The sequence below is a fragment of the Nelumbo lutea genome, chromosome 4 (genome assembly GCF_056320005.1).
Source record: "Nelumbo lutea isolate HS-2025 chromosome 4, American lotus-T2T, whole genome shotgun sequence".
Classification (NCBI taxonomy): Eukaryota; Viridiplantae; Streptophyta; class Magnoliopsida; order Proteales; family Nelumbonaceae; genus Nelumbo; species Nelumbo lutea.
Window position 1 is genome coordinate 38,282,748 of NC_142687.1, and position 12,868 is coordinate 38,295,615.

At 36.5% G+C, this 12,868-nt stretch overlaps 1 protein-coding gene across 2 annotated transcripts in view; it reads right to left on the reverse strand.

Annotated features, from left to right (window-relative positions):
• The window catches only part of LOC148855296 (NAD(P)-binding Rossmann-fold superfamily protein), a 54,804-nt gene that overhangs the window by 5,933 nt on the left and 36,003 nt on the right, over positions 1-12,868 (reverse strand). For both annotated transcript variants that reach the window (XM_088941269.1, XM_088941270.1), the window contains 2 exons: positions 8,715-8,839; positions 7,445-7,502 (listed from right to left, as the gene is read on the reverse strand). In XM_088941269.1, the coding sequence (XP_088797395.1) occupies positions 7,445-7,502; positions 8,715-8,839 (183 nt within the window). The remainder of the gene's footprint in view (positions 1-7,444; positions 7,503-8,714; positions 8,840-12,868) is intronic.

The following is a 12,868-nucleotide window of genomic DNA, read 5'->3' on the forward strand; positions in this document are numbered from 1 at the left end:
AACCAAGTTAGAACCCACAGAACAACAGCAGCAAGACTTTGACCAGTCCGATTAGTATTCTTGGTCTTCCATGTCCAAGAGATCAAGAGAGGAAAAAAAACTGAGATTCAGATGAGGAAAAAAAATTTTGAGCCCAGAATTATAGCTCTAATACCATGTGTTCTTTCCTGAGAGAGAGATACAAGAGAGAGAGAAGAGAAGAGAGAGGAGATGAGAAGAAAGAGAGAGGTTCAATTGAGAACCAAAGACGTGGGCTGGCTCCTACCAGCTTACTATTTATATTCTCTTAAAATAATATCAGAAATTACAAGAATGCCCTTGGTGGCAATTCCTAATAATAAACAAATAACAAAAAAAGAAAGGAAAAACTAACTGACAGCACCTACGATGACTAGGTATGTGTTTGGTTTCGTTTATGTTTATTGAATAAATGTTTGTATTTTATTTGCTGGTAAAACCGAGAAATGCAATAATTGCAACCGTTTATGACAATTAGGCACCACTTCAGCGTAACAGTGAATAAACACCTGGCTGTTTGTGGAAGCTTCAAAAAATAACTTCTACAAACGGCTGACATGCACATAAACCAAAGTTTACTTTTTACATTTTCGATATATGCAGAAGAGCGAGAGAGAAAATGCTGAGATGGCGCCTATGTGGCACCATCAATAAACGTTTACTGAATAAATGTAAACGGAACCAAACACCCTGTAGGCTGACAGCATACTAACAGCATACTAACAGCAAACCAATAAACAAGTTTCACAACAGGCAGTATAAGGATCACAAAATGTAAGTGAAACTTTACAGACAGTATTTTACAAGTAGATCTGTTCATGGGCCAGGTAGCCCAACGGGATGGCCCAGCCCAGCCCATTCTTTATCAAATAAGCCCATGAGCTAAGGCTTGGGCTTTCTCAAATAAGCCCAGCCTGATAATATTATATATAAAAAATATATATAATATATTAATAATATATAATATGTATTATATAATATTGTGTAAAATAATATTATATATTATAATATATCTGTCCAGATTGGGCTTAGGGCTTTATACAAGGGCCAGGCACAGGCTTGGGCCTGGTCATTTTCTGTCAATAAAGAGGAAAAGCCTGGGCTGGCCCGTGAACAGGTCCATTTACAAGTGCCATACATCATATCATATTGGGTATTTATGGTGTCTGAAATGTTAGGTATCTAAGTATCGTGCTCCTAACAAGTAAACAAAGTATATCTGGGCTTTGGGAAAGGTGTCAACTGTCTCAGTTAGTAACGTGTCTGGCTGGTTGTAGCGGAGACTTGGGATCCCACCTTAACCAGGGTTGGGGGATATATGCGTGGAGGAGGGCTACCTTGGCTTGTCCGGGATATATAATGTGGTTATAGCCCCTACTTGGAGTAGTTCTAGGCTTCTAGCCCTTGTCTTTCTTTCCTAAAACTTGGGAATGAATGGCATTGATCTTTCATGATGATATATTCATTCTTCTGTTGCTAAACACACACATACACACATGGTAGCAGAATGGCAATGTTTGGTGGGTTAGTTTCAAACTGAATCCTTCTCCACATCACACATATGTCAGCAGAAACTCTTTCCATTTTTAAAAATCCACTACATTTATATTATTGAGAAAAGAGGGTAGTTTTGAGTATCTAACAAACCTCATTTCCAATTCCCAAATCACAGATGCCCATCCTAACAGCTTCAACTTTTTTCCATTTCCAAAACTCAGAAAAAAAAGACAACTGTACCTGTGTCCTGAACACCCTCTAAGTTTTTGAATTCTTGATCAACATACTTTAGCATTCTTAGACACTAAAAAGTTTCCCTCGCAGGAATCATTCTTGACATTAAATTGGTAAAGAGGCTAGCATTGTCAGAAACAGACAGGGCATAGATTGAGTGGAGTTCAGATTCTTTGGAAAGAAAAATCTTGTAAAGCACACTGGATCTACTGTAGATGTTGTTGAATGAAAGACTACCTCAGAAACAAGCTCATTTCATTGTAAAAGAGGTAATACACACACAAAATCCACTTTAAATTCACCATTTCAATCACCGATATGTCTTGGATGTGTACCAAATAAAGGTCCAAATAGAGAAGTGAACTCGTCTACTCTGGTAATTGAAAGCAACAACCCTTTGATGACCAAACAGTTGACATCCATACAATCAACTTCAATTCTCAAGTAAATAACTAATTAAGTCTTCCTTTGTGTGTCTCTTATTTTGTTCACAACATAATTTTATTATTTGATGCCTTGAGAAAGTATGCTTCACAAAATGGATTCAAAATGTCATTCTGCGTAGCCAAGCAAACAGGTTTAATAAGTTTAACTGGTTTGGGACCAGTTCCAGTATTGAAGATTAATCACATTGCATACATGTGCCACTCAGTTACAGAAAGGCTTAAATACTTCAGTGGATTGATTGTTTCTCTTGGAGGCCCAGATAATCAGTTCCAAGTTCAAAGGTTTGGTGCAAATTCAACCTTTTGGGCCCATGGAAGATCAAGTAGAAGTAGAAGGTAATCAAAGAAAATAGCAGTTTTATTCAGGATAAAGGGGCATTAATGTGGTAAGTCAGGCACAAGGCTGCAACTTGGGCCGAGTTGGCCCAAACCCAACCCTAACCCAACCCGAAAAAGTTGAGTTGGGTTGGGTTGGGTTGATGCTCGGGTTAGGGTTAGGGTTGAAATTCATGAACCCGACTTTACTTCGGGTTGGGTTAGGGTTGACCCCTTAGCCAACCTGACCCAACCCGAATCTGACTATAGTATGTCATATATAAATATATGTTATATGTAATATATAACATACATTGATTTGTTTAGATGCATGATATTTATATAGCCCCCACCATATAGTATCATGTATTTCTTTTAAGATAGTCACTTCACTTAATTTTAATTAGAAAGACTAAACCTTAATAACATTATTTTTTGTTTTTTGAAAATTTTATTCTTCATCTCCTCTATGTTGTTTGCCGCCTAAGAAATATCTATCGTAAGTCATAACTCATAATAAACTATAGTCATTTCTGATACTTGTTTTTCGAAAATTTTGTAACAAAAGAACCAAAAAAAGTCAACAAATAAATACTAATGAAACATAGGATTAATATATATAGTGAGAGTTGAGTTAAGATCTAAAATCAAGAAATTCTATGAGGTTTTAAGGGATGGGAAGAAGGTTGGGTTGGGCCCAACCCGAAATTGACTTTGGGTTCGGTTAGATTGGGTTAGGGTTGATTGAATTTAGTTAGGGTTAGGGTTAGGGTTGGGTTAGTCGGGTTGAAGGCTCGGTTGGGGTTTAGAACTTAGGGTTGGGTTAGGATTGGCCTCAACCCGACCTAACCCGGCCCGACTTGCAGCCCTAGTCAAGCAATACAACAGCAAAAGCCAAATGGGAGGGCGATTTAGAGTTCATAGAAGATAATACAAAATGGGAGGAGGAACAGGAGGTGTGGCCTGATGATGTACAGGTGGAATTGACCAAGCTGATTGATGGGGAGATTGAGATTAGAAAGGTAATTGGCGTTTTTATATAGGAGGAAAAGAGGTAGCTAGACAACGGGAAAATGGTAGAAGTGTCAAAATGAGATAGCAGAGTATCAAGTGTGGAATGGGAGGGTTCAAGTTGAAGGGAGTAAGAGAGGTGCAAAGGGGATATGATTAGAAGACTTTGGGATGTTGATGGAGGTGGAGTGCTGTTGAAGGGAAAAGAGGGGGAGAATGGACAATTTTGCTAAGAAGTTGGCATCTTGTAAGAAAAACTATGTTTCATTGGGGGAGAATTAATCAAATAAACTTTTGCCAACCTACTAATTTATTACCTTTTTATCTTCAAATTTCCAGCCTTAGTTGCAAAAAGAATGAGGCACTACTACACTGATTAGCTTAGGTCAAGAGATGCAACACTGCTAGGCAAATGGTCATAGAGATTCCCGTAGAGTTGGTCAAATTGTACCATGCTGTCATCAAAAGTATTCATGGTTTATTGGCCAATAATTGGGACACAAGTTTGAATTCAAGAGCTCCCTTGGATATTCCTAGGATATGCTCTCCATCTTGCTAGATTCTTTGCAGTATATCAAATATGGTGTTCTTGGAGGTGAAAACAAAATTTTGGGTAGACTTTTAGAGGGAAAAAGATGCCCTTTAAGGGCAGATTTCCTCTTCTCTATTCACTTTCTATGCATAAAGATCATTTGATCTCCCACCATATTTCCACAACTAATTAGAAGTTGTCTTGGGATTTGGGTCCTCAGGAGAGGATTGAGGGATCTTGAGATTTCAGATGCCCTCTCTCTTATAGAATCTTTGGAGGGCGTCTTTCTTGTTTAGGAAATCTTACTTTCCCCAACAAGGAAGAAAGGTTAAACTGTAATGGAGATGCATTGGGAGAGCAAAACTTTGGTGTATATGGGAAGAAAGGAACTCTAAAATCTTTAAAGAAGAGTCAAACAACAAAGCCATCTTTTCTTTTTTCTGATCATAACAAACAAATTGAATTCATTGATAAAAATTCCTACTACCCAAAAATATGAGTGGCAAGGATGGAGTACAATGTCGTTCTGTGAGCAACAATCAAGCATCTATGAGGGTGGGTCTAGCAAAACGGGGAACAGTAAAGAAATGGTTATTTTGGAGCATAATCCCCCAGGATGGAGGCTTCATTTTTTACAGTAGGGGGGTTAGCAAAGGATAGCCAACATTTGGGGTGCTTGGTATGCTATATATAGAAGGGTGGTACTCGGAAGAAGTTGGGAGCATGGTTCATAATATTGATATTTATGAACATTTCGCCATGTAGAGTTGGAGAAATTTCGGAGATATTTTGCTAATTTCTCTAAGATATTTGGATAATCAAAAAGATCACGAAAATTTTCTAGAAACATTAAGGCTCAGTTTGGAAGGAGTACAAATACAAATATGTAGAGTACGAAACCTTATATTTTGTATGCATTTGCACTGTAGATATTTGTATTTGTACTCCTTCCAAACAGAGCCTAAATTAGTTAATAAGCCTTCAAGACATCATTAGAAGAAATATAACTGCATCTTTTTATTAGTAATGGAAAAATATAATTGCATTTTTAAAGGTCAAAAAACCATAGCAAAGAATTATATAAATGAAATAGGAAAAAAAAGCAATTGTAATAGGTGTGTTTCTCTTTGTCTCCCTTGGTCTTTAGCCATCTTTTATTCTTTATTTATGTCAATTGTTTGCCATTTTAACTTTTGCCTTTGTTGTTACCATGTATTTTGATTAGATTGAGAATACTCTTTCATAGTTATATCCATTTTTCTTGTTCTTTGAATTATAGTGACTTAGTAAGCAAATCATATCAAAGTAGTAAGCCAATTATCCAATCACTAATTCCTTGTTTGTTCTTTTAGGAAAATATTTTAAAAAAATATGACAATTTTAATGAAATATTGAAAAGTTTTTAGTAATATTTTAAAATTTTAAACTTTAAATATATAGTCTATCAATGAAATCGTTGATATATCAGCAAAGATATTTCGAAAAAAAAATCACGGAAGATTTCGAATCACTACATAGCAAATGGGGATATATTGGGGATCTCTCTCTCTCTCTCTCTCTCTCTCTCTTATCTTCTCTTCTCTTCTCTTCTCTCTGGGTGGAAACACCAAATCTAAGAAATTTTTTAAAAGGGAATGCCAGATGATGAAGACATTATGTTGGCTATGTATGACTCTTACAATATATCATTGGAGAGTCAGTTTCAAAGGGAAAAGAGGGAAAGGGGAAAGCTTTGCAAGCAGAGATCGAGGAACAGGGGAAATCTCACCCTAACCAATTGGCCCTTTGGAATCTACTCAGTTTGTAGAAGGCATTAAGGCAAGCTCTCTAGTGGTGTTATTTCGGTTATTTGAATGGAGCTGCTAACTAGTCTCTGCAAAAAGTGTTGGCCTTTGTCATTTGTCCAGGTTGGTTGGTTACAGCTGGTTTTAGGGAGTTTTCACTTTTCACAATGGATGGTCCTGTAGATAGCTGATTGAGCATGCTTCTTTTAAGTAGTAATGGTTTATAACATTGAGTTTTTTATGGGATAAATTTGACATGTTTTTTCCTTAGGTTTATACCTTTTCGTGGGGATAGAGTGCAAGGTGTTTTCTTAATATCTTCATTTGCCCTCTCGTCCTTTTTGTATACACTGTTGTATATTATCTCTCTTAATATAGTTTCCACATTATTAATACCTATAAGAAAGGAGAGCTCGATTTCTAGCAAACAATTCTAGAAAAATCCCAAGACAACTATATTTTGACTATGGTAGTGGTATTCTAATAGAAAGCATCCTTGAGATTGAGCTGGTGTACACCTAGTGTTTTAAAAGGCACACCTAGGCGCACAAGCGAGGCGCATTTTAGGGTAGGCGCCTCGCCCAGGTCCTAGGTGCAGCACTTCCAAAAGGCGCCTTGCGCCTTGGCCCAGGCAGGTGCCTTTTGGTAATGTTGTTCATTCATTCACCCTACTAAAATATCTTCTTAAAAAGCAATTAAAATTATAAAAGCATTATTTTTTGTGTAACTAAGAATTTAGGATCCTAACATGGACTTATTTTCAGGCTTGCCTCGAGGGGCATGGCACAAAGGTGACTCGTAGAATTAGGAATGTAGTATGTTTTACATCACATTAGCTACATGAAGTAATGCAATTGAAGGAAAAAAAGAGATTGTGGGCTTTACATGCCTGAAAATGTTTTATTTGTTTAATTTTATTTTTAAATTTTCATTTGAATATGCTATACATGTTATGTTTATGTATTTTAATTTTAGATAATAGGTTTTTTAAAATCATTAATTTTAAAAATTAAGTTTATATTTCTTAATAATACTATGTTTAATATTTTTTCGCATTTATTTGAACTTTTTGGCTTTTTTGTTGAATTTTCTGACATTTTTTATTTTTAGCAATTTTTTGTATTTTTGCGCCTTGCTTCAAAAAGGCGCGCACATCGCCTTGCGCCTCTTGCTTTGGGCACAAATTGGCCCTTGCACCTTGCACTTTTAAAACACTGTGTACACCAGAACCATCTGAAAAGCAAAATGATGGCATACCCAGCCTCGATATTATCAATTTTCTTTAAATAGGAAAGGAAAAAGGTCTTATCAATTTTCTTTATTTTTCTTTTGATCTATCACAAAAAAGAAAGATATTATCAAGTTTCTGGGTTCCAACATTAATTCTTCATTTAAATCCCTATTTGTCTTTCTTTTTCCGTTTTCCCTATTTCTCATTTTGCTGGGGGCAAGCTTGACTTGCACATGAATTCATGGCCAGAATGAGTTATATTTTGTATCAGTACCCATGAAAATGGAAATATGTTGTGGAAATATTAGATATGTAAACATTTTAAACCATGTAAAAAAAAATGTAAATAGTTTTAATATAAAATTCTATATATTACCTCCTTAAATTTTAAAAGAATCAAATTTGATACAGATGCTGGCTTTGCCTGGTCCCACCTGGAAAACACCAAGGAAGCATCAAGAAAACATTTAGATAAGTGATGGAACTCTCCTCATGTATACAATGCAATGCCCTGATATATAATTAGTTCTCTTGATTCTTGTTGACCACTAAGGTGCAGTTTCACTATAGATCAGAACATTAGTAATGGAACTATATCATCTGATAATAGAACTCTGCAAGCATTATTCTTTCTCAAATGCTTATGACTTGTTTTAACATTAAAACGTGTTAATGCAAATTGAGAGAGAAAAACCACAATGACAATTGCATAATAGCAACCTAAAATATTACCATCTTGCAAACAGTCAAATCATCAATGTCTGATATGATCATAATGGACAGATTTGTCAAGGGGTCATTACTTGGTATGATGGTAAAATCTCATCGAGTGTGAGAATGTGGGTTCAAGTCTGAGAGCGGCCCCTTTGTGCAAAATACGCCAAAGGTAAGAACCATATCCTGTCCACCCCTCCCAAGACCCCATATAGATGGAACCAACATTGGGTAATGGCCTCTTTTATGTTAAAAAAATTAGTTTCTTCAATTCTCTAATGTAAATGAGGAATCCCCATAGACAGAAACCAAATCAACCCACATCTGTGTTCCCACGATCCATAAGTAAGCAGCTTCTGAGTAGGTTACTTAGTAAATTTTTGCATTTTCTTCAGCTACCTTGACATAAGTTGTTTTGGAATCAAAATGAGAATATCTATTTGAAAGCATCACACAATTTGTATCTTCTTTCAATACTAGTTATTCCATAATGTGACAAGTTCCAATAATAAAATTGGATGCAAATGAAGCACATTTAGCCAGAATGGGTATATCGTGCATAGACACTTTTAATGAAGGGAATCTTATCATACTTTGTATTCTTTCGTTTGATAGGAATACAATATATAACAATATCCCTTCTCCAGATGAAGTGAGCACAGACTGAAACATAACCATGATTATCCTTCTTACCCTAATTCAAACACAAATCATGCCAGATGATGGAATGATGATAAAAAGAGCTTACATTGTTGACTTAACCCCAATATGGTTCATAAAAATCAATATAATTTGCATTTCCATGTCATTTTCACCAGGGCATAATAAGTACCACTCCCAGAAGAAGAAAGACCAATTAAATGCTTTTAATGCACATTCTCTCCCTGTAATACAATTAACAAATGGAAATTAAGTTAAAAAACACTTCTTACCTTACAAGCATTAACTCATTAACAGATCGCCACATTCCGCGTCCTACATCTTTTGGAGATTGATCTCTTGCACTTCTCCCATGCCACAACTCTTTTACGACATACATCACATCTTCAATATCTACCTTAGATAGTTGATCAGATCAACAATGAGATACAACAATAGAAACAGAAATATTAAAAGTTTATGCATGCAAGTGTATGCATTTTAGTATCTCAACTGTCAGCGAACATAATTCCACAATTAAAAGTTTATGCATACAAGTGTATGCATGTAGTACACATATGCAAATCAGTCTACCAGCAATATGAAGTATGGTAAACGAGAAGAAACAGAAGGAGAACAAAATGTAAAAGAAAATGCTAAGGATTAGTTATAAAATTTCCATGGAAGTTTAAAATAATGCCATATGTTCAAGATAGTAAATGGCTAGATATAGTCCAAAGTCAAAAGTTGATTCTGGAATGGTGGAGCAAAAGGAGCGGTCACCCCAACCTTTAGTTGGTTGAAATTATAGAAGATTTGGATAGGTTTTAGTAAGTTGTCTAGCCAGTTGATTTTAATACCTATGCTTAGTTTGTATCTAAAATTCGTGCCATCCAGTACATGGCATAAAGTCCAATTACTTGGGTATATCTTACTTTTATTTTATTGATCTTGGTATCTAGCAACAGATTGGTTAGGTTAAGGAAAGGTTTTAAAAGGTTTCTGAGAGAGATTTTACGCGCTTTAATATATTGTAAATAGCAATGTGAATGGTACCCATTAGAACCTTTTTGGTTGTTTTATTGATATTGTAATTCAGGCCAATTGCTGCTATAGTTATATGGTTTTGTCTAGAGAGAGAGAGAGGCATCAAAAGCTCAATAAAATTAGAAACAAATAGCAAGAATTTCCTTTCAAAGATACTCAATCAACCATCATAGACCACAGAAATCTTATTTTTTTATGAATGAAAATAATTTATTAAATCAGAATATTAGGCAATACAAGAAACCCATGAAAAGGCACGAGCTGTTACCTCTTCTAACAAAGTATTACATCAATTAAGAACCGGATAAGCAGAAATAAACAGAAATAAAATTGCATAGAAGCCCAAAACAAATGATCCTTTGAAACCCCTTGCTTAGCTAGTCCATCCGCTAAGGAATTTGCTGATCTTTCTACCCAAAGAGAGGTAACTGTCATATTTCTTGTGAGCCAATTGACTTTCCTCAATAAATCTCTATATCATCACATAGCTGAAGCTGGCTTTGTCAGCCATCCCACAACAATTTTAGAGTCTCCTTCAACTATCAAGTGTTGAACTCCTAACTGTTCAGCAATCTGGATGCCTTGTACAGCCGCTAAGATCTCTGCTCTATTTGAGTCTCCCATTCCCACAGGGCCTGAAAACAAAGCTAGGGTGTTGCTCTCTCTATCTCTCAGCACTCCTCCTATCCCCAAAGGGCCTGGGTTTCCTTGGCTACTACCATCAAAATTCAGCTTTGCCCAACCTTCAGGAGGAGGCTTCCACACTGCAACTGCCTTGTCCCTCCTCGTATGACTAGTGGCTACCGCCTTCCAGTTACTCCAAATGTCATCAAAGGAAAACGTATGAAAAAATCCAAAGTTCTTAGCCAATGAATGGCTCTAGTCAATATACAATCCTCAACAGTTTGTAAGCTTCTTTCCTTTTCTTTGAACACCCTAGCATTCCATTCTTCCCAAATTGTCCACAAGGCTGCTGCTCTAATACATATCCACATCGTTTTTCCTTTTTTTGTAGGCCACACAAAACAAGAAGGATCGAACAATGGTAGGAACTAATGCAACCCTTTACCCAATTGCACCACCTAGCTCCAAACCCACGGCACCCTAGGTCCTCTAGTAAAAAACTCCAATCCACAAGATCATAAGCCTTCTCCAAATCTAGTTTACAAACAAAACCTTGGGTTCTTGACTTTCTCATGTCCTCATCGCACTCATTTGCTATTAGGATCTGATACGTTATTTGCCTTCCCTGCACGAAAGCACCTTGTTCTTGACTGATGATGGAGGGTAGTACTACTCGGATTCTCAATGACAACACTTTAGCCAGGATTTTATAGATGCTTGTCACTAGACTAATTGGTCTATAGTCCTTAGGGTTCTTTGCATCTACCTTCTTTGGGATTAAGGCTAGGAAAGTAGCATTGACTCCAGGGCTCACCGTTTTTTTATCTGCAAATTCCTGAAACACCCCAACAAGGTCTTCTTTGACCACATCCCAACAATCCTGATAGAAATCCATTGTAAAGCCATCTGGACCAAGTGCTTTGGATCTATCCGTTGAAAACACCGCCTGTCTGACCACAGAAATCATTTCATGATAGCGAATTAAGTTGTGGATATAGAGAGTTATATGCTATAAACCATCAATTTGTCCCATGACCTCTTTTAGATATGTAGGGGTGAGAAAATAGGTAGGTTTTACCCAGAAGGTCGGAGTCGATCTCGAACCAACCATATCCAATATGGTACTAGGTAGGGTCTGGTTCCGAATTCTTGGAACCGACCCCCACCCAAGCTGGTTCTAAGGTTTAGAGGTTCACCCTACCCGAGCTTACCTAGAGAACCAGCCTTGGTGGAACTGAACATGCCTTAAAATAAGTCCCATAATACTTCGAAGATTTGAACCCAGGTACTCATGATTACAAAGTCCATGGTCTAACTTGACTGCTGAGCCACTTAAGTGAATTAATAACTTTTCTTCAATTTAATACTTGAATATGCTGATAAGTAATACGAAAAGTAATATTTATAAAATTTAAATCATAATGATAAGTTTTGAACTATATATTAACATATTATCATAATCTACAGATTAAATTACTTAATTTAATCAATAAATGTAATATAAGTTTTGAATCATATATTATCATCATCTTCTATTCTCTTCTACATTTCTATGGATGCTTCATGCTTCCATTTTTGAGTCTCGTCCTTTCTTCTCTGCCTCACCTCAAGGGGAGGTATATATGATTCAGCCCCCTAGGTTTCAGCTTCAAGGAAGTGGGGAGAAAGTTTGTCATTTGAAGAAACCATTATATGGGTTGAAACAATCCCCCAAAGCCTGGTTTGAAAGGTTCAATAAGGTAGTTCAACAAGTTGGATTTATGCAGTGTCAAGCTGACCACACATTATTTGTAAAATGAAGGGGGAGATCTCATTGCTATTCTAATTGTGTATGCAGATGACATTGTGATTACAAGAAATAGGGAAAAAGAGATTTAGAAGTTGAAAGAATTTCTAGCTTCACAATTTGAGGTGAAGGATGTTGGCCTATTTCCTTGGTATAGATGTTGCTTGGTCTGATAAAGGGAATGCTTGGGCAAGGTGTCATTGGTCTTTTCGTTATTTGTTTGTATATGGGTGCCCAAGTGAGAGTTTTCCTGTAATTTTTCCTCAAAATATAAATATCAGATTTGAGAGTGTGAAGAGTAACACACCTCTCATTCAACAGTCTCTCTCCTCTTCCTCCTCTTCTTCTTTTCTTCTCTCCATAAACCCTAGACTGACTTCTTGGTATCAGAGAAAGTAGAGACTCTTGGGCAGATTTGTTCCTTTGATTTTCTCCTATAGGATGACTTGTTGACATTAGACTGCCACTGGATAACATCAGCAGTGCATACAAGTGACGGTGGTAGTCCATGAAGCCTACCTAGTTTGGTTCAACCTGGTTTTAGAGGAATTTAGCTATGATTCTTGTAGTTGTTTGATGCTTTTGTGATTTTTATGGATTTTTCAAGAAAAAAGTTTTCAGAAATTCCAAAAGCTTTATATAGGACATTTTCCCAAGTATGTCCTAGAAGCCTTATCCAAACCAAAATGGAGGGATGCTATGATGATTGAGATAGATGCTTTGCAATAAAAACAATACCTGAGAAATTGTGGACTTTCCCGAGGGGAAGGAACCAATTGGCTATAAATAGGTGTTCACTATCAAATATCATTCTGATGGTACTATTGAGAGGTTTAAGGCTTGTTTCGTTGTGAAAGGAAACCCTTAAATATATGGTATTAATTAGCTGTAGACTTTTCCCCCTGTGGCTAAAATGACTTCAATTCGGGTTTTGCTATCTCTGGCTACAACTTTTGATTGGCCACTTCATATTTAATGTTAAAACTGCTT